Source organism: Lonchura striata, chromosome 13 (assembly GCF_046129695.1).
Source record: "Lonchura striata isolate bLonStr1 chromosome 13, bLonStr1.mat, whole genome shotgun sequence".
Lineage (NCBI taxonomy): Eukaryota > Metazoa > Chordata > Aves > Passeriformes > Estrildidae > Lonchura > Lonchura striata.
Window position 1 is genome coordinate 20,278,697 of NC_134615.1, and position 23,088 is coordinate 20,301,784.

The 23,088-nt window shown below is 42.7% G+C and overlaps 1 protein-coding gene and 1 long non-coding RNA gene across 3 annotated transcripts; one reads left to right on the forward strand and one right to left on the reverse strand.

Annotated features, from left to right (window-relative positions):
* Positions 1-1,848: 1,848 nt before the first annotated feature.
* Positions 1,849-18,891, reverse strand: MLYCD (malonyl-CoA decarboxylase). Of its 2 annotated transcripts, none has more exons than XM_021541237.2 (5): positions 18,406-18,891; positions 12,860-12,972; positions 11,618-11,774; positions 10,983-11,132; positions 1,849-3,207 (listed from the first exon to the last, which is right to left on the reverse strand). In XM_021541237.2, the coding sequence occupies exons 1-5, from the start codon at positions 18,814-18,816 to the stop codon at positions 2,674-2,676; spliced, it is 1,365 nt and encodes a 454-aa protein (XP_021396912.2). In that variant the 5' UTR covers positions 18,817-18,891; the 3' UTR covers positions 1,849-2,673. The 2 variants fall into 2 exon arrangements, with proteins under 2 accessions (XP_021396912.2, XP_021396911.2); XM_021541236.2 differs by having other exon boundaries at positions 10,983-11,147.
* Positions 18,892-19,870: 979 nt separating this feature from the next.
* LOC110476362 (uncharacterized) lies at positions 19,871-21,645 on the forward strand. The gene is made up of 3 exons (XR_013340765.1): positions 19,871-19,979; positions 20,484-20,549; positions 21,271-21,645. It is a non-coding gene; the product is annotated as an uncharacterized LOC110476362 (long non-coding RNA).
* Positions 21,646-23,088: the final 1,443 nt, after the last annotated feature.

Genomic DNA, 23,088 nt, shown 5'->3' on the forward strand with positions numbered 1-23,088 from the left:
CAATTCACTGTCACCTTTAGAATTCTATAAATACCAAATGTTTGAATAAAACTTGCTCTTTTTTGAACTTACCAAGCTTCTGTGTACTCATTTAGTGTCTGATAGCAACAAAGCATTGTCTGGGCTCTCAGTGCCCACCTAGGGCACATCTCCCACTCAGCCCCACAAAACTGGCATGAAGGGAGGCCCCACTCCTGGGAAAATGGCCTGAGTTGATCGTAAACAAGCCAAAGTGACAAAGCAACATAATTTCTATGGATTTGCCTCCAAAGGCAGGATGCAGCTGTGAAACCGAGATGCTTTTCTATGCAGCCCCTTGCAGCACAGCAGCTCCCACTGCTCACTGAGGAGAGGCACTGAAAGCAGCGTCCCCTTTTTTCTCTCCACACCCTTCTGGTGTTGTAGTGGTACTCACTGACAGGGACAGAAAGGAACTGCACTCTCTCTTCTTTCAGAGTTGTGAAGATTCCCTAGGACAGAGCACACTCCTCTCCAGTTACTGTCCTGGTAAGTAATGCAGATGGTGAATATTTAAATTTTTTTCTCCTCAGCATCTTTCATGCTAAAATCTCTCTTTAGTAGCAAGCTGGAAAATCCAACAGAAAGACAAAATCAATGGCCAGTGAAAGCAAACGAATAGCACTTAACAGCAGATGGTTTTTATGGGCAGCCCATCCCACCTCCATCTCCAAACGATGCTTTTGCAGTGCCGCTGGTGCTGTGACTGTGACACAGAGTCACTGCAGGAGCTCTGGCCTCACATTGCTAACTCCTCAGTGTAACAGATGATGTGACCTCGGAAAGCACAGCACAACCAACAAGCACAACCACCACAACTGCTGAAAAGGAAACAACTCTGCAGGTGCTGAGGTTCTGATGGAGACCAGATGTCACCTAACAAATGTACCCGTCCACAAGAGCTCCGGGAAGAAGCTGCTGCAGCTTTGCAATCCTCCTCAGCCCCACATCACAACTCCTGGGGATACCAGCAGATTAAACTGGCTGCTGATGCAGGGTGAGTGGTTAATTCAACACCCAGAGAAACGTGGCACTTGCACGAGGGGACAGGGACAGAGCTGGTTGTGACATGCCCTGATCGTGACCACACGGGTCAGCAGCTGACAAACCAGTGGGGATTTGTTTGCCATTCCCAAATGCCAGCATCCATCCTGATTTGAAGGTTGGTAGGAAGGAAAATAGAGAAGCCCTCTTGCCCTGAGCTGTGTGAGATGTAGGCAGGCAGGTCTGGGAAATAACTGAAGTGTTAACAAAGCATTAGCTGCTTTGCTTTTCCTCCCTCATATGCTGCTATCATTTCATGTCGCTGAACCAATTCTCATACAATTGTCTGAGGCTCCAAGTGGAAAAAACTCATTATCCTTCGAGTCCAGCTGTTAAGAATATGGGATTATGTTGTATTTCCATCTGCAATACAGCAGAAGCATTAGCTCTTTTTGAATTATGGCCAGGAGGATGCAGATTTAATTGCCCTCATAGCTCCTCCTGCTTCAAAATAAAACCATCTTTCACAACTATTGCATTTTCAGAACTCTCACTTGAAGTAAGTGACCTGGTTCCGTCAAACCTGAAGAGTTTAACAAAGAGAGGGTTCTCTTGCTCTATTCCTGCCAGCCAAGAATGCCTTGTATGTGTTTATACAAGCAGCTGAATTTCACCTTGAAACCTGAATTCTAAGGCAGTTGAGAGAGATCAGAAAGCCCCAGGGAATGGAGCCAAGCCCTGATCACTGTTAAAAACAGGAGTGTCCTGTAGTAACTGTGTGGTGAAACTGCTGTCAAGGAGGGTCACTAAGTGAACGAGGGAGATGCTGAAATCCACAAACCATGATTTATTGAGAAAATTTGTTTTATTGGTTTATAAATCACACCTACCTCTTTAAAAAAGCTCTTTATCAACTTAAAACATTACCAGAGCCAACATATAATATACATATTTAGAAATTCCTCACCTGATTCCCAAGTAAAACTCTGGCTTGTTCTCCTCTCCTATCTGAACACTTCCTTATTGCTCATTAAATTTTAGCAGCCAAAACATGCAAATCTAACATAACATATCTGCTGTACTGAGATCTTGATTTTTGAACATTAATGTGAAGCTTTTCCACGCTCCAGCAAAGCAAGGGTTCAGTGAGTTTTACATTTAAACAGGAAATAGAAGGAAATTTTACATGAGATTTTTCTGAAGGTGCAAAAGACAGATACTGTAGAAAAAAAACAACTGTATATTGCTGTTTTGATAATATATTTGACCCCAAATTTACCTTTATTCCAGGTACTTTGGTTCTCAACAATCTATAGCAGCATTTTGACAGAGAAGTACAGCTCCTTTCAAAAACAGCTTAAACAATTTCTTACCAACAGAACAACGTTGGCTCAGGTATTTTCCATTCAAGCTACCCCGGGGGCTGTACCTGATGAAGAGGATGTTACTCAATGTATAAACACACAACTCCAACCCCTCTGCACACACCACAGGTGATTCAACCAGGTGGAGCACACGGCCTTTGAGCAAGACCCTGACAACCCAGGTAACCCTGAACAAATCTGTCCTACAAGGTGCATTCTGAGCAAAGTGGAGACACTGCAGGTGAGTACAGCTCTCTGCAGTGAGAACACTCATCCTGAGTGTTGCTGATGTGGACACCTACAACATCTACAGCTTGCTGTTCTGCTGGAACTGGGCCACCAAGGCCAGCACCTGCTCGGAGGCTCTGACCTGCTTGGAGCCCAGGTACAGGGCACTGTTGGAGGCTGTCTCCTCCAGGAAATACCTGTAGTTGACCATCATGCCACAGGAGGCCCCGATGCCCCTGGGGCTCGTGTCCCCCATCCAGTTGATCCTCCAGAGCACCGAGCCGTTCTGCAGGTGGAAATTGGCCACGGGGTTGAGGGCGTAACCTCGGTGCTTCTCCCCATACAAGTACCAGGCACAGAGTCTCATCAGGGGGGAATGCAGCACCTCACTCAGCTTCTCTGACCTCACCCACTCGTTGGTGTTCAAGAGTTTCTTTAGGGTGCTGCCGGTGGGGTCTCCTGTGATCTCAGAGATTTCCTGCCATTCAGATTCTGTAAAAAGTTCATTCCTTCCCTTTTCTTTTGTCTGGGAGGAGAGGAGACCAACGAGCCATTTTGTGAATCCTGGGATAGGTGAAAGTGTGGAAAAAGCTTCTATCTGAGGAAGTTCTTTCTACAGACAAAAGGAGAGAAAAAGTAAATCGTGAGTTTGGTCATGATTGATACAGAGAAGTTTGAGTCAAAGGGCAGCTGATGGCCTTTGCTTTTTGGAAAGTCGAAACCAGGGACTCTGAGAAGGAACTGATACACATGGACACAAAAAAAGCGTAAAAAGTCCTCCTGGCAGTAACAGATCAGTGATGAGAAGGCACTGGGAGCACGCAGAAGATTTTAACACTGACTGAATCCATTCCTCACACACCATCTCTGTAAAAGTACTTTTGCAGTACTTAACACCACTGGCTTCTGCTGTTATCCTTTTACAGGCAGAAATAAACATGAAATCACAGGCTATAAAGAAGTGATTCTGAAGAGGTTTTTTTTTCTTTTTAATAGAAATGCAAGTTTGGAAAACCATTTAAATACTTTTTATTTTTCATATATAACTTTTTTTTATATCAAGGGCAGTTTATAATTTTAGTCTATTGTAAAATCAAGAAGTATTATATTTAGATTTTTATGGAAAGAACTATTTCCTGAAATTTGAATGAAGTCCTTTATAAAGGCCAGCTATCTTTAATGATATTCCCTAAACCAGCAAGAAATACAATGTGTGTGAATATTTTACTGCAAGTACAACACTTGTTTTAACCACGTAAAATTTCTTCTCTACTAATTTCTGATTAAACCTTGCTAACTATGAAATCATGTAAAGCAAAACATACATAAGGAAAACAGTGTTAGTTTTGGGGCTCACCAGTGTGAAGAATAAAGTCACTGTCACTTGGAATGAACATAAAGTGGATCAGGCAACCCTCCTGGAGGAGTGGGGAGCCAAGGAACAGAGAGAAGACAGAGCTGAGCTGAAACCACCCCAGTGTTGGCTTAATTACTGTTCCAACAGAACAAATGGTAAGAAGCAAGACATTCATCAACATTACAGAAGCATCTTAATGTCAGCAGAAAATTGTCTTTAAATGACTACAAATGGTGCTTTTTCTACCTCGAGGATGAGCGAGGTAACCATTAAAAAGCCATCAGGGCTCAGCTGGTGCTGCCAGGTTGTTTGAGCTGCAGCTCCTCCCTGCTGCTGAGCTCCACAGCTGCCACCTGCAGCCTGCTTCGGGAGGCTGCAGGGTCAGGGATGCTGCAGGGTCAGGGATGCTGCAGGGTCAGGGATGCTGCAGGACCAAGGATGCTGCAGGGTCAGGGATGCTGCAATGACAGGGATGCTGCAGGACCAGGGATGCTGCAGGGTCAGGGATGCTGCAGGACCAGGGATGCTGCAGGGACAGGGATGCTGCAGGGACATGGATGCTGCAGGGTCAGGGATGCTGCAGGGACAGGGATGCTGCAGGGACAGGGATGCTGCAGGGTCAGGGATGCTGCAGGGTCAGGGATGCTGCAGGACCAAGGATGCTGCAGGACCAGGGATGCTGCAGGGTCAGGGATGCTGCAGGGTCAGGGATGCTGCAGGGTCAGGGATGCTGCAGGGACAGGGATGCTGCAGGGTCAGGGATGCTGCAGGACCAGGGATGCTGCAGGGACAGGGATGCTGCAGGACCAGGGATGCTGCAGGGACAGGGATGCTGCAGGGACATGGATGCTGCAGGGACAGGGATGCTGCAGGGACAGGGATGCTGCAGGGACAGGGATGCTGCAGGGACAGGGATGCTGCAATGACAGGGATGCTGCAGGACCAAGGATGCTGCAGCCAAGCACCATCTCTGATATTCACAACACCTCCTCCCTTCCCACAGAAGCTTCCCAAATATGGCCCTGCTGTCCTGTGCCTTCCAGCACTGTGACACACAGCCAGCCCTGCAGTCTGGTGACACAGCCAGGTCACCTGGCCGGAGCTGAAGTTCTTTGTTATTTATGTCAGCCTAAGAATCCTTCAGGGACCAGGCAGGGACAAGAAAAGCAGATCAAGTTACACCTTATCAAAGAAATACCTCATTTCATCTCCTTAGAGAACCAGATAAAGAAAACCAAGCACATTATTTTCTAAAAACATTCATTTCTGTATCTTATTGAACAAAACAGCGTTTTTGTCATCAGAGCTCCCAGGAGATCCTGACTGGGTCATGCTCACCACTGCTACAACTACCACACTCAGATAGTGAAATTTAGTAAAGAAGTAGAAAGTTTTTTCAGGTTTCCACTGAAAGACACGATGATATTTTATTTTTAAGAGTAATTCCAAAGCTGATGTCTTTAAAACCATCTGTGAAATCCAACCATCAGGTTACCTTGCATGTGCAATTCATAAAATTAAGAAGTTCCTTTACAGACATCTCTTACACTTTTGTTTTGCTCCAGAACAGAGCTGACAGGGTTCTGACACTCAGAACCCTATTATTGCTTCCATAGGGTACCAGTTCCAATCTCACCTCCCAGCCTGCAGAGCCCTGTGCAGTACCACGATGATAAAAGGGACAATGAATTATTTCCTCCCCTCTCCATGTGGTAATAACAACCTCTGCAAAGTTCCTAATGAAACAACTGACAGGGATTCCTGGGGACACTGACTGCTCCTTGGTCATCACCTGTTGCTATCAGACACAAACTGAGTACACAGAAGCTTGGGAAGTTCAAAAGAGAAAAAAAGCATATTTTATTTCTGACTTCCCAATATATAGAATTCCAAAAGTGAGAGTGGATTGGAGAATGAAATTGCCACTTCTCCAACCACACTGGTCAAACCAACAGCCCATCAATTCTCTCCTCCCACAAAGAAGAATGCTAAACAATCATTATTTACATGAACAGTGTGTGAGAACTCCAGTAGAGATATGTTAACATTATGAGAAGGCTAAAAAAGTTTTATGAGAACTTTAAAACTTTCAAAAGAACTATAAAACAAAACTTAACACTTTTAAAAATCAGGGCAATAATCACCCCTTTCAGGAGTGACCTGCTCACCAAGGCAGCCCCAAATACTTCACAGGAGGTTAGCAGCTCTTACTCTATTAAAAACACAAAATGGGAAATTGTGGGTTTTTTACTTCTCAGGACAGATAAGACATGGGAAAGTGACCCCATTTTGAAGGCACAGTACCAACTACTACATATCTGATAAAAGCTTTATTCAGAAGCTTATGTGAGGCATCCATTTCTCATGGAAAAATAAATACATGCACTGGAGTGAGCACATTTATGTTTTGCTAAATTCATGTGCTGGTTTCTAAGGCTATTGGTGGAGTTCTATTAATGTTTACTTTCCTGTCAGAAACCCACACACCATTAAGAAACAGCTGCTAGTTTTGGTTCGGGGTAGATTTCTGTTTGATTGTTACTTTTTGTTGTTGTTTTCTTTTTCCTTTCCTTGCAGAAAAGCACAGATTTCTCCCATTATCCGTATCTCATCTGAAACTGTCTTACACTCTGAAAGCTGCAGTCCAAGGTCACATTTTTCATCAATGAAATCAAAGCCTGTTTTGGAAATTATGATCACCCCAGGTCACCTAGATCAAATTAAGGTAGCAATTATCAACAGCCCAAGCAGAAAGCAAAAATCTGCCACCAATTGTTGAGCATTCTATTGAGTCACACAGCAGCTATCAGTTTTCTCCCTCAAATGCCACAGGCTATAAAATCCTAAGCAGTTTTCTCAAAGGCTTCAGCACAGTTATCTGTGTCTGTCATCTGCTGACTGAATTGCCATGATGTACCTTCTGCAGAGCCACAGACTGCTTAGAGTGGCTGTAAACACATTGGGAATTAAATGTCTGGCTAATGAGAAATCCATCCACCTCCTCGTTCACCAGCACCTATCAGCTTGCTAGAAATTATCTGCCTGCACTCACTTTGGGGTTTGTTTGGCTTTTTGTATATGGCTGAAATAGTTTCAAAATCTAATTCATTTCTGGGAACAACAGAAGCTTCAATTTCAGAAATACAGGAGATCATTTTTGTTGCCTGCTCCCTGCTTTATATACATTAATATAAACAAGAGAATACACAGAATGCCTACCCAGCCTATTCCCAGATTTGTAGAGGGAGAACTGGGATCAAAGTGGTATCAGTGGCCTAATGAATTCATCCCAAAATAATCCTGACAGGATATGCTCAGAAACAACAGAAGCCTGTACACAAACCCCTTCTATATTATCAGTGTGGGAAACTTTTGTCAAGAAACTGCCAAAAAAACAAATAACCTGCTCCTGAGAGCAGCCCAATTTCTCCCAGGATGTCCCTTGTTGGTGACACCAGGTCCAGTTCTGATCTCTAGATTATCCCCCTCCCCTTTTACCCAATTATACAGAACAATTCTTGTGGCAAATGACAAATTTTAATATCCAGGCAAAGGTTAAGGATTCCAACTGCAAACTGTGCACAGAGGGGAAACTGAGGACCCCATTTTGTGCCTCAACTTCATCCATCCTTCATCTGCTTAAATTAGGGAGAGCCAAAAGCAGCAGCCATCAATTTTTACCCAGTGCCTCAAACTAACAGTGCTCAGTGCTGTGGTGTGAAATCCTCATCAGTTTTCCCAACAATCCTAAGAAAAAACCCATTTTCAAGGAATGCTTTCAGCAGGGAATCAGTGCTTGGCTCCTTTGAAGGTGAGAAGTTCTGCCCCACACATGTTTAACAGAGTACATGACCAGTTCAGGGAAATTAGCAAGAAGATTTCTAAGAAATTAAATTCTACTTTAATTGTGTATTAATGAGATACTAAGGAGTATGGTAGTAGCTGGATTTCCAGCCATCATTTTCTAGTTTAGATCAAGGTTTCAGTACAGTTTTTTGAAATTCTGTCAGATGAAGGCTTTGATTCAGAGGTGTTCTCAGCACACTCCTAACTTTGAGCATGTCTTTTCCTGGCCTAATGATACACATTCATGACAGGTCCAGTTTGGAGAGTTCCTCATGAAGAATCACAGCTGGGATTTCAGCTTGGAGGTTACAGTGGCACTTACAAGTAGAACTGTCAGAGCAGGTTACACTAAGGTGGAAGTTAGGTAAAGGATTTTTACTGGAGGATAAAAGAAGTTTTAAGAGCTTGGGACAACACAACTGAACCAGAATTTTGCAGATCAAACAGATGTCCCACAAAAGTTAATTAAAATTCAAGTTACAAAAGTGTCTTAATCATCAATTTAAATAAAATGAAAAACAAAATCCTCAACCCTTTCAAATAGTCTTTTCTTCCCAATGCATTTTATTACCAGTTAAATTAGAGTCTCAACTTCTGTAGCCTGGAACACTTGGTGATTTAGCAGCACTTGAAAAAAAAAGATTCATTTATTGCAAAGCCATGCAAAGGTGATATAAAAATCCTCTTCCTATCAGAGACCTCACCCATCTATTTTTACAAAGACTGCTGGACAGTGGCTTAATGAGATGTCATTTTTGACCCAGGACTTTTCTGCTGAGGCTGGATTGTTTCAACTGCTGTCACCAAGTCAACTCAGCACTCCTGTACACCATTTGTCCCTCCTGAAGCGACTGTAATTCTGCTCCCAAGAATTATGTCCAACCTGAATAGAGACAACCTTGGCAAGTCCTTTGCTGCACCTGAGCAGAGAGAAAGAGAGCACATGTGTGCAATTAATCCATAGGAAAAGGACTTCCAGAATTTTGGGAGCCAGGAAAAACAGGCTGCCAAGAGTATTTACTCATTGCATGCGCTGCCTTTGGCCTGAACAACCCTGATTTTGTAGAAATTCCACAGTGGAAGTATTTTAAAGCTGAAATACAGAGGGTTTCTCTCCTCTGAGGGTGAGGTCCCCTGAGATGAACACAATGTTTGCAGCTGGAGCTGAACGAGGAGGCCTTGTAGGAGAGCAACAAACCATTGTGGGAACAACAGGACAATGATTTAGGGTCACTTCACAGATGCCAAACGTGCAGTGGGAGATGGTTCTTGCACCATTCGAGACAAACTCGAGGACAACACTTTGGAATGAAGGCAGAGAAAGTGTGAAGGAGGTGGAAGAACAGGAGAGAGAAAAATATGAACATCAAAGAGTGAAGACAAAACTATTAGAGAGCCACATCCCCAATGGATAAATGTTCCTGGATTATTCTTTCTATCTTCTTTAGCCCTAGAGTGGTTCCATTCCAAACAGGAATGGTGTAGGGGCAATACACAGAGGTTCTTGTACCTTTAATCTGTGCATACAGACTAGACACAAATACCTCAGTCCACGCCCAATTTGTCACACAATTTCCTACCAGCAGGTTTTTCACAACACCTTTAAGCAGTGTAGGAAATTTGAGTAGGAAGATCTCCAGCTTTAGGCATTGCGTGGAAAGCACTCAAGTTTTCAATTTATTTAAGATTGAGGGATTAATTTTATGATTAAAATGTATTTAAAGGCATCTCAGCAAAGGGTTTCCTTTGATAAACACTGAAGAGGGGCTGGGTTTCAAACACTGAAATGTAAAAACTTTGCCATAAGTATAAATACAAAACACACTCTTCTGTTGGACACAGCAAATTTTAAAACCTGCATTAGGTTATCTAAGCATGATGTGTCCGTTTGCCTTTATAACTCACAACTTTGCTGGTGTTGCAAGCAATTAGTGATGGACAGATACAATGTCAATAGGGTTATTTTATGAGAGCGACTCAATTATCCAGAAATTATTTTTTAGATGTGAAAGCAGATAACTGCATGAATTTATTCCAATTTCCCCTCAGTCAAGATCAGACAGATGGCATGGCCTAATTATACCTGGACTACTGCAATTTCAACAATTAATCTAAAAACCATTCCAAAAGCAAGAAGCAACAAAAATCAGCCAAAATATCCATTAAAAATAAAATAAAAAAACAAAACTACTTCAGGGCAGCCAGCTATGATTCAGCAATTAAATAATCTATAATTCTCTGGAAGTAGAAGTTTAGAGCATCCAATTTCAAGATATTTTAAGTTGAACTGAAGTTCTAAATCACAGACAGTTTTCCAGACATCGTTACTAATCCAGATGTGAAACAATGAATATAAACACACAAGTAGTGATCATTACTTTTAAGTGGTGGATTTGTCAGCAATTTAAGTAGTAAAGACTGTTAAATAAAATAATGTTCTCAGTGCTGGAATGTGACTAGCTCTCTCACACCACTCTGTACATGAATTTTCATTCCTTTCTCCAGTTGCTTGGGAGAAAGTTCTCCAAGTAATAAAGCTATTAATAATTCCTTAGTCTGCAATGATATTATTTAAATTCACAGAACTGACTGGCAGAGAGTAAAAGATTCTTTAGACTTTTAAGACATTTTCTTTACTATACTTCAAGACATACCAGAGCAAAGAAATCTCTCTCCTTTTTATTTTTCTCAATAGATGTATTCAGGGCACACACGCACACTGCATAAATAACCAGTGGCAATTCAATATAACAAACAAAGCAATGAACTCATTAATGACCAGGAAGCGTTTGTGTTCCTGGAGCAGCTGTAAGATTTTGGAAAAGGCACTGTCAGGTACTTTGAACAGATAATATCTTGATCAGGCTCTTCCCTCTCAGCTGAGAGGCAGCTGAATTGTATCAGAGCAGAACAAGGCTGTGCCAAAGCCACCTTCAACAGAAATGTTCTCATTTGACTTCAGGCACCCACACAAGGAATTGACACAGAACATGTCACTGTGGAACACAATCTACATCTGGCAGACATCAGCCAAGAGCAGGAAATGCTCTTCCAGCCCTGCACATCTCCAAAGGCTGCTCAGGGAGCAAGTTCCAAATGCAGGGAAAGCTCCAGCAGCTCCTGGGCTGAGCAGTGGCATGAATTGGGAACTAAACCATGCAGGGCAAACACCCTGGCACACCCACCTGCAGCTCTTTGACAACTCTTTTGATGAGGTGAGTCCCAAGTTCCACCCCCTGCAGGCCCTGCTGAGTCAAACTGATGGAGTAGAAAATTGCTGTTGTGATTTTGTCTGTATCTTCTGTCTCTAAAGGTGGCACTTCTTTCACTATGGCCTGGGAAAATAAGGACTCAAAATAAAAAAATGTTAATAATCGTTCTTATCAGCATTATGAGATTTTTCTTTTTAACTTTTAAATGTATTAATACTTTTCCCCACTGTTTTATTCATTAACAATAAAAATCTGATAAAAAACTAGGAAGAGCTGCTTATTCATTAGTAAGTGCAGAGAAAAATTGTAATATGGTCTAAAGTTTTCAGAAGTAATTGCAACAACTTTGAAATGTTAGCCTCATTTTCTCTAGATATTTCTTATCTTTTCTTATTCTTCTTGCTCTCCAGCAAACCCTCAAAATTTCAATTTACCTAATACACAAGACAGACAAAATACCCCTGTAATTTTTTACGAGCTAATTCTCTCATCTCTTAAAAGATTAAACCAAAGCAAAAATTGCCAAATTAGAGGGAATTGTGGCTTTTTAAAGAGGCACACTGAAATTTGAGCACTTTGCTGTGTACTAAGTGCCTCGGTGGCTGTACCTGGATGCTGCTGGAGATGTCACTGGTTAGTGCCACGTGCAGGACAATCAGTGGCTCTCCTGGGATGGCACAGTGAGAGAAGAAGTAGCACCTTCTGTAGGCACCAACTCGACGCTTCATATCAACCCAGTTTCTGACAGGGTGCACAGCTTCAGAACTCAAGGAGGAAATTGAAAAATAAAATTACTATTATATATTAGTAATTTTTTGTCAACATTATCATCATCATCATCGTTATTATAATTTCATTGAAAATAGAGGTTAGCTGCCCGACAAGCTCTGTGCTTTTCCCACTGATGTCAGTGACAAAACTTTCCAAGCAAAAAACAAGAATCAGGATGTGAAAAATGTAAAATTGGCAGCAAGCTGTGCCAAAGTGGATTGTAAAGGAATATTGCACGCCCACTCACTAGTGGGTTTGCCAAATTATCTCAAAAAGTAATTAAATATTACTAATTATTTTTATTTGGAAAATTCAGCTTGTACATGTTCTCTTTGCCTCATCAACACTTAACTAACATACTTTCAGAACATCCTAGAGATTATTTTTTTCTTCAAGATTTTATACAAGGTGGCCCATCACATAATGTGGTAATTTTCAACTTCTTCACAACTTTGATTGACAGAAATTCAGAAATCAGTGTTGTAGATTCACAAATCAAAGTTGTAGATTCATGAATCAGTGCTACAGATTCAGACATCAATGACGTAGGTTCAGAAATCAATGTTACAGATGTAGGTTAAGAAATCAATGTTGTAGGTTCAGAAATCAATGTTACAGATTCAGAAATCAATGTTGTAGGTTCAGAAATCAATGTTGCAAGTTCAGAAATCAATGTTACAAATTCAAAAATCAGTCTTGTAGAGAACACTTTATAAAACCCAAGGCGTTTCCTTCACATGTAGCTTAGAGGTGATCCTGAGCATCTCACCACTTCCAGCCAAAAGCACTGCAGCACCTCTGGGAATGTGGGAAGAGTAACTGAGAAAGTTGGAAGGAAAGACAGCACTCTACCAGTGCAATGTGGGAGCTATAGGATCAAATTATGGCACAAATTATCCCCTTACTCTTTACTTCAATTCGTTTCTAAATTGGGCTCTACAGCGTGTTAATACAAATATTTCATAATCATACTTTGTCTTCAGCCCAGAAAAGCAGAGTCTTGAAAACAGGGAATCTCTGCAGTCCCAAGCATTCCATCACCTCTTCATCAAGGACTCCTTCCAGCCTTCAGCACTTACTCACTAATTTTCTGGAGCACTTCACAAGGTGACTGCCAGGTGACCCGCTCCAGGTTGAGGAATCCCGTGCAGAACCACTCTGAGAGCATGTTCTTGAGAACTCCATTCATCTCCTGTAACAGAGCAAAGATGGAAGGAGCTGCTGAAAAGCAAGGTAAAACATGGAAATGGGAGTAAAGACCACCTTGACTCCAACCACAACATGGGAGCTTAAAGGAGACTCATAGATCTGATTTAGAAGATTAACCACAAAATAGTCCAGGAATCAACCAGGAAAATCCTTGAAGGGATTGTCTGCAGTGCAAGCAGGGACAGGGAAGATCAGGCAAAACACTGTGGGCAAAAAGCAGACAATGGGTAGAAGATTTTGAGCAGACTTGCCCACAAGGCTGCAGTCTCACAGTAGCTCAGATTTCAATACCATGGAAATATCTTCCAACAGGATGCAGACAGAATTTTTCTTCTCTAAAAACATGAAAATATTTGAGCAAGAAAAATAAAACTCAGCAGCATAAGACAATAGAACTGAAAAATCAAACCAGCTTTGGAATAGGGTGAGATGAAACCCAACTGCAATGTCAAACCCTTTCATTGTCATAGTGGTTCATAGTAAGTGATTTTTATATTCCCTACCAGTTTCCCGCTGCCTGTATTATTAAAGATTTCCTGTCTAAATTTATTTGAATTTAACAAGTATTCTTGAACTCAGCACAGCATGAATATCCCTAAAAGAGATTCCAGAGCTTGTTCTGCTTTCTTCCATTTGCCTTGTACACAAGACAGTGTGATGCCAACTTATCAGAAACCTGGGCTTACCTGAAACTAACTTAAATAACATTTACTTCAAAACAAAAACTCCTTTCATTCAAACTTTCATTAAATAGCTACTGCTGCACATAGATGAGACAAAAATTAAGCTCCAATGTACTTTAGCTTGCTACATTAAAGAAAAACAACTGGAAAAAAGATATAAATCTAATCAGAAAATGTAAAATATTTTTCCTAAATTCAGATGTAGTCTCAGGACTGTCATAAAAAGTAAAACTATTTCCTATTATAACCTAACCAAGATGAAAGTTGCATAGGTACTTGTCAAAAGACAAATATCAAACCAGGTTTCTGCTGGCCAAAGTAACTGCTACAAGTATTCCAAGAATGAAAAAAGAACAGGTTTATTCCTTAACATACAAAAAAAAAAAAAAAAAATCAAACCCAGATGAAACAGCCATTCATCTGCATAGAACAATTCTGTCCTCCATGGTAATTTGTTTCTCAATACCTTTTTTTTAAACAAATATATTCTGATCGGTTTGTTTATTCTGACTTTAATAACCTTGTGAATTCTTCTTTCTGCACAGCTCTGAAGTTTTTAGATAATAACCATAAATCACTTTGGTCAAATATCCCACACTATAGTGGAAGTCTCCAGACACTGCAGGATTATTTGGTTTGTTTTCTTTTGCAGGGGCACACTGTAAACCAGAAAAACAAGCTGGAGTGTGAGATGTGGGTGCAAAGGAACAGATTCTGCAGGCTCTCTTGCCACCCACGTGCTTTTGGAACAGCAGTTCAGCTGCAGTGCAGCAGGCAGAGAGGGAAGGGGATGGCAGCATTTCCTCCTGCTGCCCTGCAGCTCCTGCAGACACAGGATGAGTTCAGGACAGTGGGAAGCACTGCATTTCCTCCTGCTGCTCTGCAGCTCCTGAGACACAGGATGAGCTCAGGACAGTGGGAAGCACTGCATTTCCTCCTGCTGCCCTGCAGCTCCTGAGACACAGGGATCAGGATGAGTTCAGGACAGTGGGAAGCACTGCATTTCCTCCTGCTGCCCTGCAGCTCCTGAGACACAGGGATCAGGATGAGCTCAGGACAGTGGGAAGCACTGCATTTCCTCCTGCTGCTCTGCAGCTCCTGCAGGCACAGGGATCAGGATGAGCTCAGGACAGTGGGAAGCACTGCAGTCATGAGTTCTGCTCCTCTGAAGGTTTAGCAAGGCATGCCAGTGGAACTGAGGGCAGTTTCCATTACACAACTGCTGCAGCTCCAGGGTGCAGCTGGACAAAAGCAATGCAGCTGTAAACAAAGAAGGTGGAGCACCTTTTGGGGAGAAAGAAATATTCTTTATGGGAAATTACAAGTCAAACAAGCTGTCAGTTGTGAATAATAAAGTTTTATAAAACAACAGGGCACTGTGCAAGAATTTGAATGGCTCCAGGTGGAAAGGACCTGCCACTACCACTGAGTCCAACCCCAGCTGGGCCTGGAGAACAGGACACAGGGAATGGCTTCAGACTGAAAGAGAGCAGGTTGAGATGGGATATTAGGAATAAATTGTTCTCTGAGAGGGTTCCCTGAGAGGCACAGGTTCCCCAGAGAGGCTGTGGATTCCCCATCCCTGGAATGTCCCAGGCCAGGGTGGACAGGGCTTGGAGCACCCTGGGACAGTGGGAGGTGTCCCTGCCCAGGGCAGGGGTGGCACCTGGATAAGGTCCTTTCCAACCCAAACCCTTCCAGAATTCCAAGATTCTGTGCTGACAAAACTTTTCAGTGCAGAAAGACATCAAAGTTTTCACTATCCAAAACTGTGTTTAATTCATCTAAACAAGATTCTTTTGTTTAATATCTCAGTGTACAGGACATTTCCAAAAAGCTTCACTCCAACAAGGCCAGGCTCAAGTTTGGGTCTCTTATTTTGCAGATTTAGTGGCAGGTTCTCTTATTTTGTAAATTTAGTGGTATGTAAATTCTTATTTTCATTTCTGAGGCCTTTTTAGTCATAAAAATTACATCTGCAACACTTCATTAAAAAGAAAAGCAAACACATTCATTATTCAGCATCCAAGTCTTAAATTTGAGCAATAAGACATACTCAGATTATTATTTCAAATTACCAGCTATACTTCAATTTCTGCTAGCCAAGTTTAATAAATTGTGGTTATTTTTTTCTCGTTCCATGTTCTTGCTACGAGACAGCAAATTACAGCCTTTTTAATCTTCACATCAAGTACCTATTTCTGGGATAACAAATTGGAAAACTCTTATGAAAACCTCCAATTCATTATTTTTTATTAAGAAGAAATGCTTCTCTGATGAGGGAACTATTTCACTTTCCCTCTCAAACTAGTAAATAAAATACCCATCACAAGAGTTGAGCTTTCCCATGTTTTTGGAATGTTTGAAGTTTTCAACTTGATTTATTTAATTTGGGACTTTGAAATATTTGGCAATACCAGAGTAAATCTATGCTGGGGGGGTTGATTTGGTTTGTTTTGGGTGGGGTTTCAGGGATTTTTTTTTTCTGTTGTTTTTCTTTTTCTGTTTTGCCCCACAAATTACCTTCAGAATTTACACAGAGAATATTCCCGGTGAGATACTGGAAGAATATGCCCACCAGCAAACCAGGATTCAATAGTGACACCAATTAAAGGGGACTGCTTTCTGCTTTTTTATTGCTAATAGTAATTACTGCAATGCTAATGGCAGTACTGAAAACTCTCCTGGCTCTTGTGGTTTATATTATTTGACATATTAAAATTAAAAACATTATTTCTCCCCCCCTATTTCTGGTCATTTGGACAATGCGTAAATTGTGCTCAAGCACTTTCAAGTGACTTAATCACGTAAATATGATATTTTACTGATATTTGTTGAACAAACACAAAATAGAAATCATACATCACCCAATATCTGAGCAGTCTGAGCTGCTTTTATGCTGATAGTGCTGAGAAAATAGAAAAATATTTCATATTTACAACACAGCAATAGGCAATCCCAGTTTTAATAGGTCCTTCAAATTACAAAGTAAAAACTAAGGACTGACTAAGACATATTTTAGATAGCTTGAGCAAAACCAAAATCCCAGGAGGCCACATAATACATTCTGTAATTCTCCACCAGCATCAAGGAGATCCATTTAATTTTATTCCCACATTTCTTTGTCAGTGCAGACACAAATATACAGAGGTTGTAAAACTCTTGTTGCACATTTGTCTTTCTGTTAGACTTGAAATCAACTCTGCACTAATGAAATGGCTACATGGGACTTTTGATAGGCAAATACCAAACACTTTTTTATGGACAAACTTTTAACAATGATGGTGCTTCTTTTTCTTTCCACTAGATCAACACAAGACCAACATTACAAATACACTCCAACCACTGCTTAATTATGGAAGGAGCTTTATAGATAAATCCATTTGACAAAAATGCTCTCTTTTTCATTATCTTTTGCCAGCAACTTGGACTTTTCACTGAATTTTTCTAAATCATATGGAAAGATGAAGAATATTTTAAAAGCAACCATTGGATGATTTGCTACCTAAGGTCATAATGTTGTGAATTTTTCACCAGAGTCGTATTTCAAGGGCTGAAATAAGCAAAGTGAAGTAAGCAAGCAAAATGTAACAAATCTCAAGAGGAAAATGCTGGCACAGGAAAAGTAAAATGTTGCAGGTGAGTGGGTTCTGAACAGCAAGAGGAAGAAACATATTTTCAGCAAATTTCACTCTGTGCATTGCAGGAACTCATCAGAAATTCAACTGTTTATAAGGACAGTGGAAAATCAGTGTCCTGTGGTGAAGAGAAGGAACAGAACACATGAAAAGAACATAAGAGAGAGATGACAAAAATTAAAACATCACCATGAAAAATAATCAAGCTGAGTTCTGCTGTAAATTAACTTTTAAAACAATGTGTTTGTGTGCCAGCACTTCCCAGTGCCACTCTATTGCTTCATAGCAGGGGCCACTTCCTGAGTGCCAGCACAGGCAGCTCCCTCTGCTGCCATGGCCTGGGGAAAGGTTCACTCGTGTCCCTCCAGAGAATTATGGATTATTTCTGTTGGAAAACTCCATCCAGTCCAGCCTTTGACCATCATCACCTTGTCCACCCGACCATGGCACCAAGTGCCATAAGCAGTGGTTTCTTGAATGTCTCCAAGGAGGGGGACTCCAGCACCTCTCTGGTTCTGTTCCAGTGTTTCATCTCCCTTTGTGTGAAGAAATTCTCACTGATGTCCTGCTTCTGTTCCAATGGTTCATCTACCTTTGTGTGAAGAAATTCTCACTGATGTCCTGCTTCTGTTCCAGTGTTTAATGTCCCTTTGTGTGAAGAAATTCTACTGATGTCCTGCTTCTGTTCCAATGTTTAATCTCCCTTTGTGTGAAGAAATTCTCACTGATGTCCAAGCTGAGCCTGCCCTGGCCCCGCCTGGGGTCGTTCCCTCTCCTCCTGTCCCATTCCCTGGGAGAAATCCCGACCCCCTGGCTGTCCCCTCCTGTCAGGAGTTGTGCAGAACCACAGGTTCCTCCCTGAGCTCCTTTTCTCCAGGCTCCTTTTCCCAGCTCGCTCAGCTGCTCTTCATCCAACCTGGCCTCTAGACCCACTCCAGCACTCCAATGTCCTCCCCGAACTGAGGCAAGTCCCCACAAAGCCCCATCAGCGAACTGCCTTCCCTGGGCTGCTTCCCAGCTTAACAGGAGCAGGAAAAGCCTCACAGAGCACCCCCCCCACCACCCTCCCTCAGAGGCACCCGGGCCAGCCCTCACCTTGACGTGGGGCCCATCCACCGCCTTGCTGGCCAGCCCCTCCATCAGGTCGGCCCGGAGCTCCACGAGGAAGCGCAGCCCGCCCTCCAGGCGGCCCAGCTGCTGGAAGAGGCCGCGGTACTGCGGGCTCAGGTAGTAGCGGAGCCGGTCCTCGGCCTGCAGCAGCGCCCCGGGCTCCCTGCGCTGCTCGCGGGCCTGCAGCACCTTGGCGGCGGCCTCGGCCACCCGCCCGTGCTCCACGCCGAAGTCGCGGGCCAGGCGGCTGAGGAGCTCGGCGCGGGGCGGCCCGGGCTGCAGCGCGCGGTAGAAGCGCACGAACTCCGCGCCGCGCAGCTCGGCGGGCGGCGGCGCCTTCTCCTTGGTCTCGTAGGGCGGCAGCGGCGGCACCGAGCGGCGCAGCAGCTCCTCCATGCCCGGGGCAGCGCCCGACGAGAGGCGGCGCGGGCCCCGCGCGGCCCAGAGCAGCGGCCGCGGCCGCAGCCGCCTCATCCCGCACAGCGCCGCAGGCCGCGCCGCCGCCCGCCGCGCCGCTCCGCGCGCGCTGATTGGCCGAGAGCGAAGACTGACAGCGCGCCCGGCCAATGGGAAGTGAGGAAAGCGCGGCGGGGCTGGGGGTGTGTGAGGGGTGTGTCGGCCGCCATGTTGAGGGTGGCGAGCAGAGGTCACGGGCGGGTTCCTCATGGTGGCCCAGGGATCCCCCGGCACCGCCGGGCTGCACTTTGCAACCACGGAGTCGTATCTGACACAGGGCCAGGCCAGGGTCGGGTTGCACGTTAGGAAAAATTTCCTCACGGAAAGAGTGGTTGGACTGTGGCGGTGGAGTCACCTCCCGGGAGGGGGCATTTGGTGCCGCGGTCTGGTGGAGAAGTTGATATTCGGTCACAAGTTGAACTTGATGATCTCAGAGGTCCTTTCCAACCTAACTGATTCTGTGAATCATTAAGATTGGAAGAGACCTTTAGGATCACCCAGTCCAAGTGCTCACCCAGCGCTGCCACTGTAACCCTTAAACCACAGCAACAAATGCCAGATGCAGAGATCCAAACTTCTCCAGGATGGTGACTCCACCAGCTCCCTGGGCAGCCTGACCTCCCAGCCAATGCGTAAATCATTTTCAAATACCTAATCTGAGTCGGCTTATGACCTTACACTGTTCACTGTGGCTCCTGTATTTCCTGCTGGGGTGTGCTGTGTTTGTGGAGCACCCCGGCTTGCACAACTCCAAAATAAATAATTCATGTGTGTCTCGAGCGTGTCAGTATTGGTGCGCACCAGGGAACAAATCTGATTTCCCAGGCAGCTCCCCCACGTCCTGAGGAGGCTGTGGCTCCTGGAAAGCTGATGATATTTCAGGGATCACAGCCCCAGGCCAGCCCTGCTGCTGTTTTTGCTCTGAAACCGCTGCAGGAAATGACACAAATTTGGTTGTGCAATTTTGAGGCCACAGACCTGAGCGTGGCCTGTTCTTAAAGCCCGGTAGCAAAAAACTCCTCATGAGCCCAAAGTCCTCTCAAGAGTGTCAGAACCTTTTGTTAATGAAGTTAAACATTTCCATCCTGCTCAGGCTTACAAAGGTAAGACTCCTTTGGACATTAAGGATTTGCCTCCTTTAGACATTAAGCCAACAAAACACACAGGTCATGATGTCAGTGAGGTTAGAATTGAGCAGCAATTGTCCTTTGAAGCACAGGGAATTGTGATTCTCAGCGTTTGAAATGAGAATTGAGATAATCAAGCCCTCTTTGGCAGTGAAGAGATGAAAATCTGCCTAATTACAGATTTTAGAACAATATATTAGATATTCTCAAGGAAGGGGACAAAAGAAAAAAAAAGTGTGCAGTATAGTCCTAGGGAACTGAGGGTCATAAGATAAACTATTATACCCTTAAGGGGGGGGGAAACATTACTCAGAAGCATTAAAATATATAAAAAATACTTTTTAGAAAAACCTTTGAATATCATTAGCAATCAATTAAGCTTCAGAAAATCCCTTCCCACCTTTAGAACTTAATTTTCAGCTAAATAAAAAGCCTTCAAAGTTAGCTGATCAGTCCTTTCCTTCTCCTTCACCTCCCCAGGAAAGGGGCTGCCAAAAGAGCCTCAGTCTATGGCAGATTCCCAGGATAATGTCTCTGGAGGAGTAGGTAAGAGCTTCCACCAAAAATCATGATGATATTTCTATATGTACTCTTTATAGCAATTCTGCAGTTTAAAATAGGAATGCATCCGACAAGTACAACTTTTTCCATTTGAAAACTAAAATAAAATGTTTTTAGCCATGCCTGGCTAAAAAAAGAGGTAGGCAGACTTAATTTTTTTTTAACAAAGGAGAGCTAGAAAATGAACTTTTCCTTCTATATGTTTAATAATGATCTTAAATCTGCTGTGCTTGTTCAATGTATGATTCTGTAATAAAGTTCTTCACAATCTGAAGCAGATTTGGTTGACATGAACCCTAATTCTGTGCTAAAATTAGTCTAGTTAGTCTTTTCTAGTCAAGGAAACCTCATGGACCAGCTCAGTTTCTGATTCAGAAATGTCAAGAAGCCTGAGATAGAGATGTTAGCACAGGGGGAGAGTGGTGATGAAAGATGAAGGCTCCAACCTGCCAGAAAATGGTCAGCACTTCTCAGGATCAATTCCTTTTAAAAATCCTATATAGAAATGCTTCTGTTCTTTCTATTTTGACAGCACTCTCAGATTGGCCTTGGGTAGGATTCCTGCAAGAACAGAGCTCTCTTGCATGACCCACGGCCACAAAAACCAGCTACCAGCATTGTTCATCCCCAAAGCTTCTAAGGCTTTGTCAAGTAAGACATTTCTTTTTTATTCCACTTCTTTTTTTTTTTTTTTTTTTACCCCCAGGGAAAACTTACTGTCTGCTTCAGCTGCTGCTTGGAAAATGAAAACACATCTCTGTCTGTCAGGACCTGAGGGCACCATGAGATGTCAGTGGCCCTGCCCACCTCACCTGGGACCTTCTCCATGGGTTCAGGAGCTCCATTTCAGCTCAGCCTGGGGGTTTGAGACGCTTCTGCACGGAGCTGCAGGGGCCCCTCATCCCAAATTCCAGCCCCTCTTCCCTGGATCTGCCTTGCCACCATGAAAATGTTTATTTCTGAAAACTGAATGTTATTATTAGAAAACTGGAGATTGAAAGAGCCTAATTGCACTTCAGTAATTGTAAATTTTGTCTCTGAGCAAAAAGAGAAGCTAATAAAAGATGGAAAGTCAAGTTGATCCCAAGTCAATCTGATCCTCTTTTTTTCTTTCTCTTTAATCTGTTCAAATGTTAGGTAAAAATAAAATGCATGCCCTGGATTCTCTGCTCAATAATTCCACTCTAGCAAAGACAAACTGATTTAGGATGCAAATAAAGTTAGTCCTGTGGCTTGGGGTTTCTTTTGTTTCTTTTCTGTATTTGCTCTTACATGCAGAGTGCCACATAAAAGTATTTAGGACAAGAGTCTGAGCTGAGAAACTGACTGTGCTATTATTCAGGAGAATAGCAGAGCTTCAGTTCACTTCAAAAGAAACAGGATGGAGCCAATGATTTCCAATAAATCTGTGTTTGTGCCTGCAAAGTGTTCATCCAAGGGAGATTTGTCAGGAAACATCTGACAAAACCCTACCTATCCTAAAGGTGGCTTATTCTTGTAATAACAGGGTTTATACACAAATTTCTCTTTTTGAGTTCTCAAACTAAGAGTTTTTTCTTTTAATGTCTACTAGAAAATATTAAAAATATCAATGTGATCAACTGAAAAGCAACCCTGATAAGAGGAAATAAAAGGTCTCTTCCTCTGTCTTCTTTTCACCACAGTGCTTGCAGTGGGAGAGCAGAGTGGGAAGCTGTGCAGCAAGCTCTGAACACATTTTGTAATAGCTCAGAACAGAGTTTGTAAAATTACTTTAAATGAGCGAGTATCCATTTTGAAGAGTTCATAAATCTCATAAGATACTGCAAAAAGCAAACTTGCTGTGGTTACTGAGTAAAAAGCAGGATCTTTTCAGCTCTTTGCTCTGCTCTTCAATTATTCAGCCCCTCCAAACAGGCAGTTCTGAGGGTGGTTTTGTTCCAGCTCCCCAAGCTGGGTGTTTAAAATGAAACAGCAGCGTTTCACTGTCAGAGCTGTAGGCAGTCTTTAGCTTTAATCTTAATTTTAGATAAATACAACATTGTTCTACAGAATTACCTGGCTTTAGGCACAGGAGGCTTGTACTGAGAGCCTGCAAGATCAGCTCTGTGCTCACAACTGTAGTTTTCTTTAGTTCTACCTGGATTTCCTTCCTGAGTTTTTCTTGTTTAATTTGCCTGCACTGAGTTGTTCTCCAGGTAATGGCACCAAGTACTGAACATCAGAGGTGTCTGCCTCTGAAATCAGATCATGGGAATATTTGTTTCATGTGATTAATCTTTTTCTATCCAGCAGTTCTCTGAAATAATTATGAACCTGAGGATTTTTATTTAGGGCACTATAGAATCAGAACTTTCATCATAAAATTCTGGTTTCTGTGTATTTTTTTCTACCAAATTTATGAATATTTATAACTGACAGTAGACCATTTCTAATGGTTTATCAAATGGGTCCTAAATACAATGTTGAGACATGTCAATATTCATATGAACATTGAATTCATTTGCTTTATTGTTTGATACTCAATTTTGCTGTTATGGTGTTG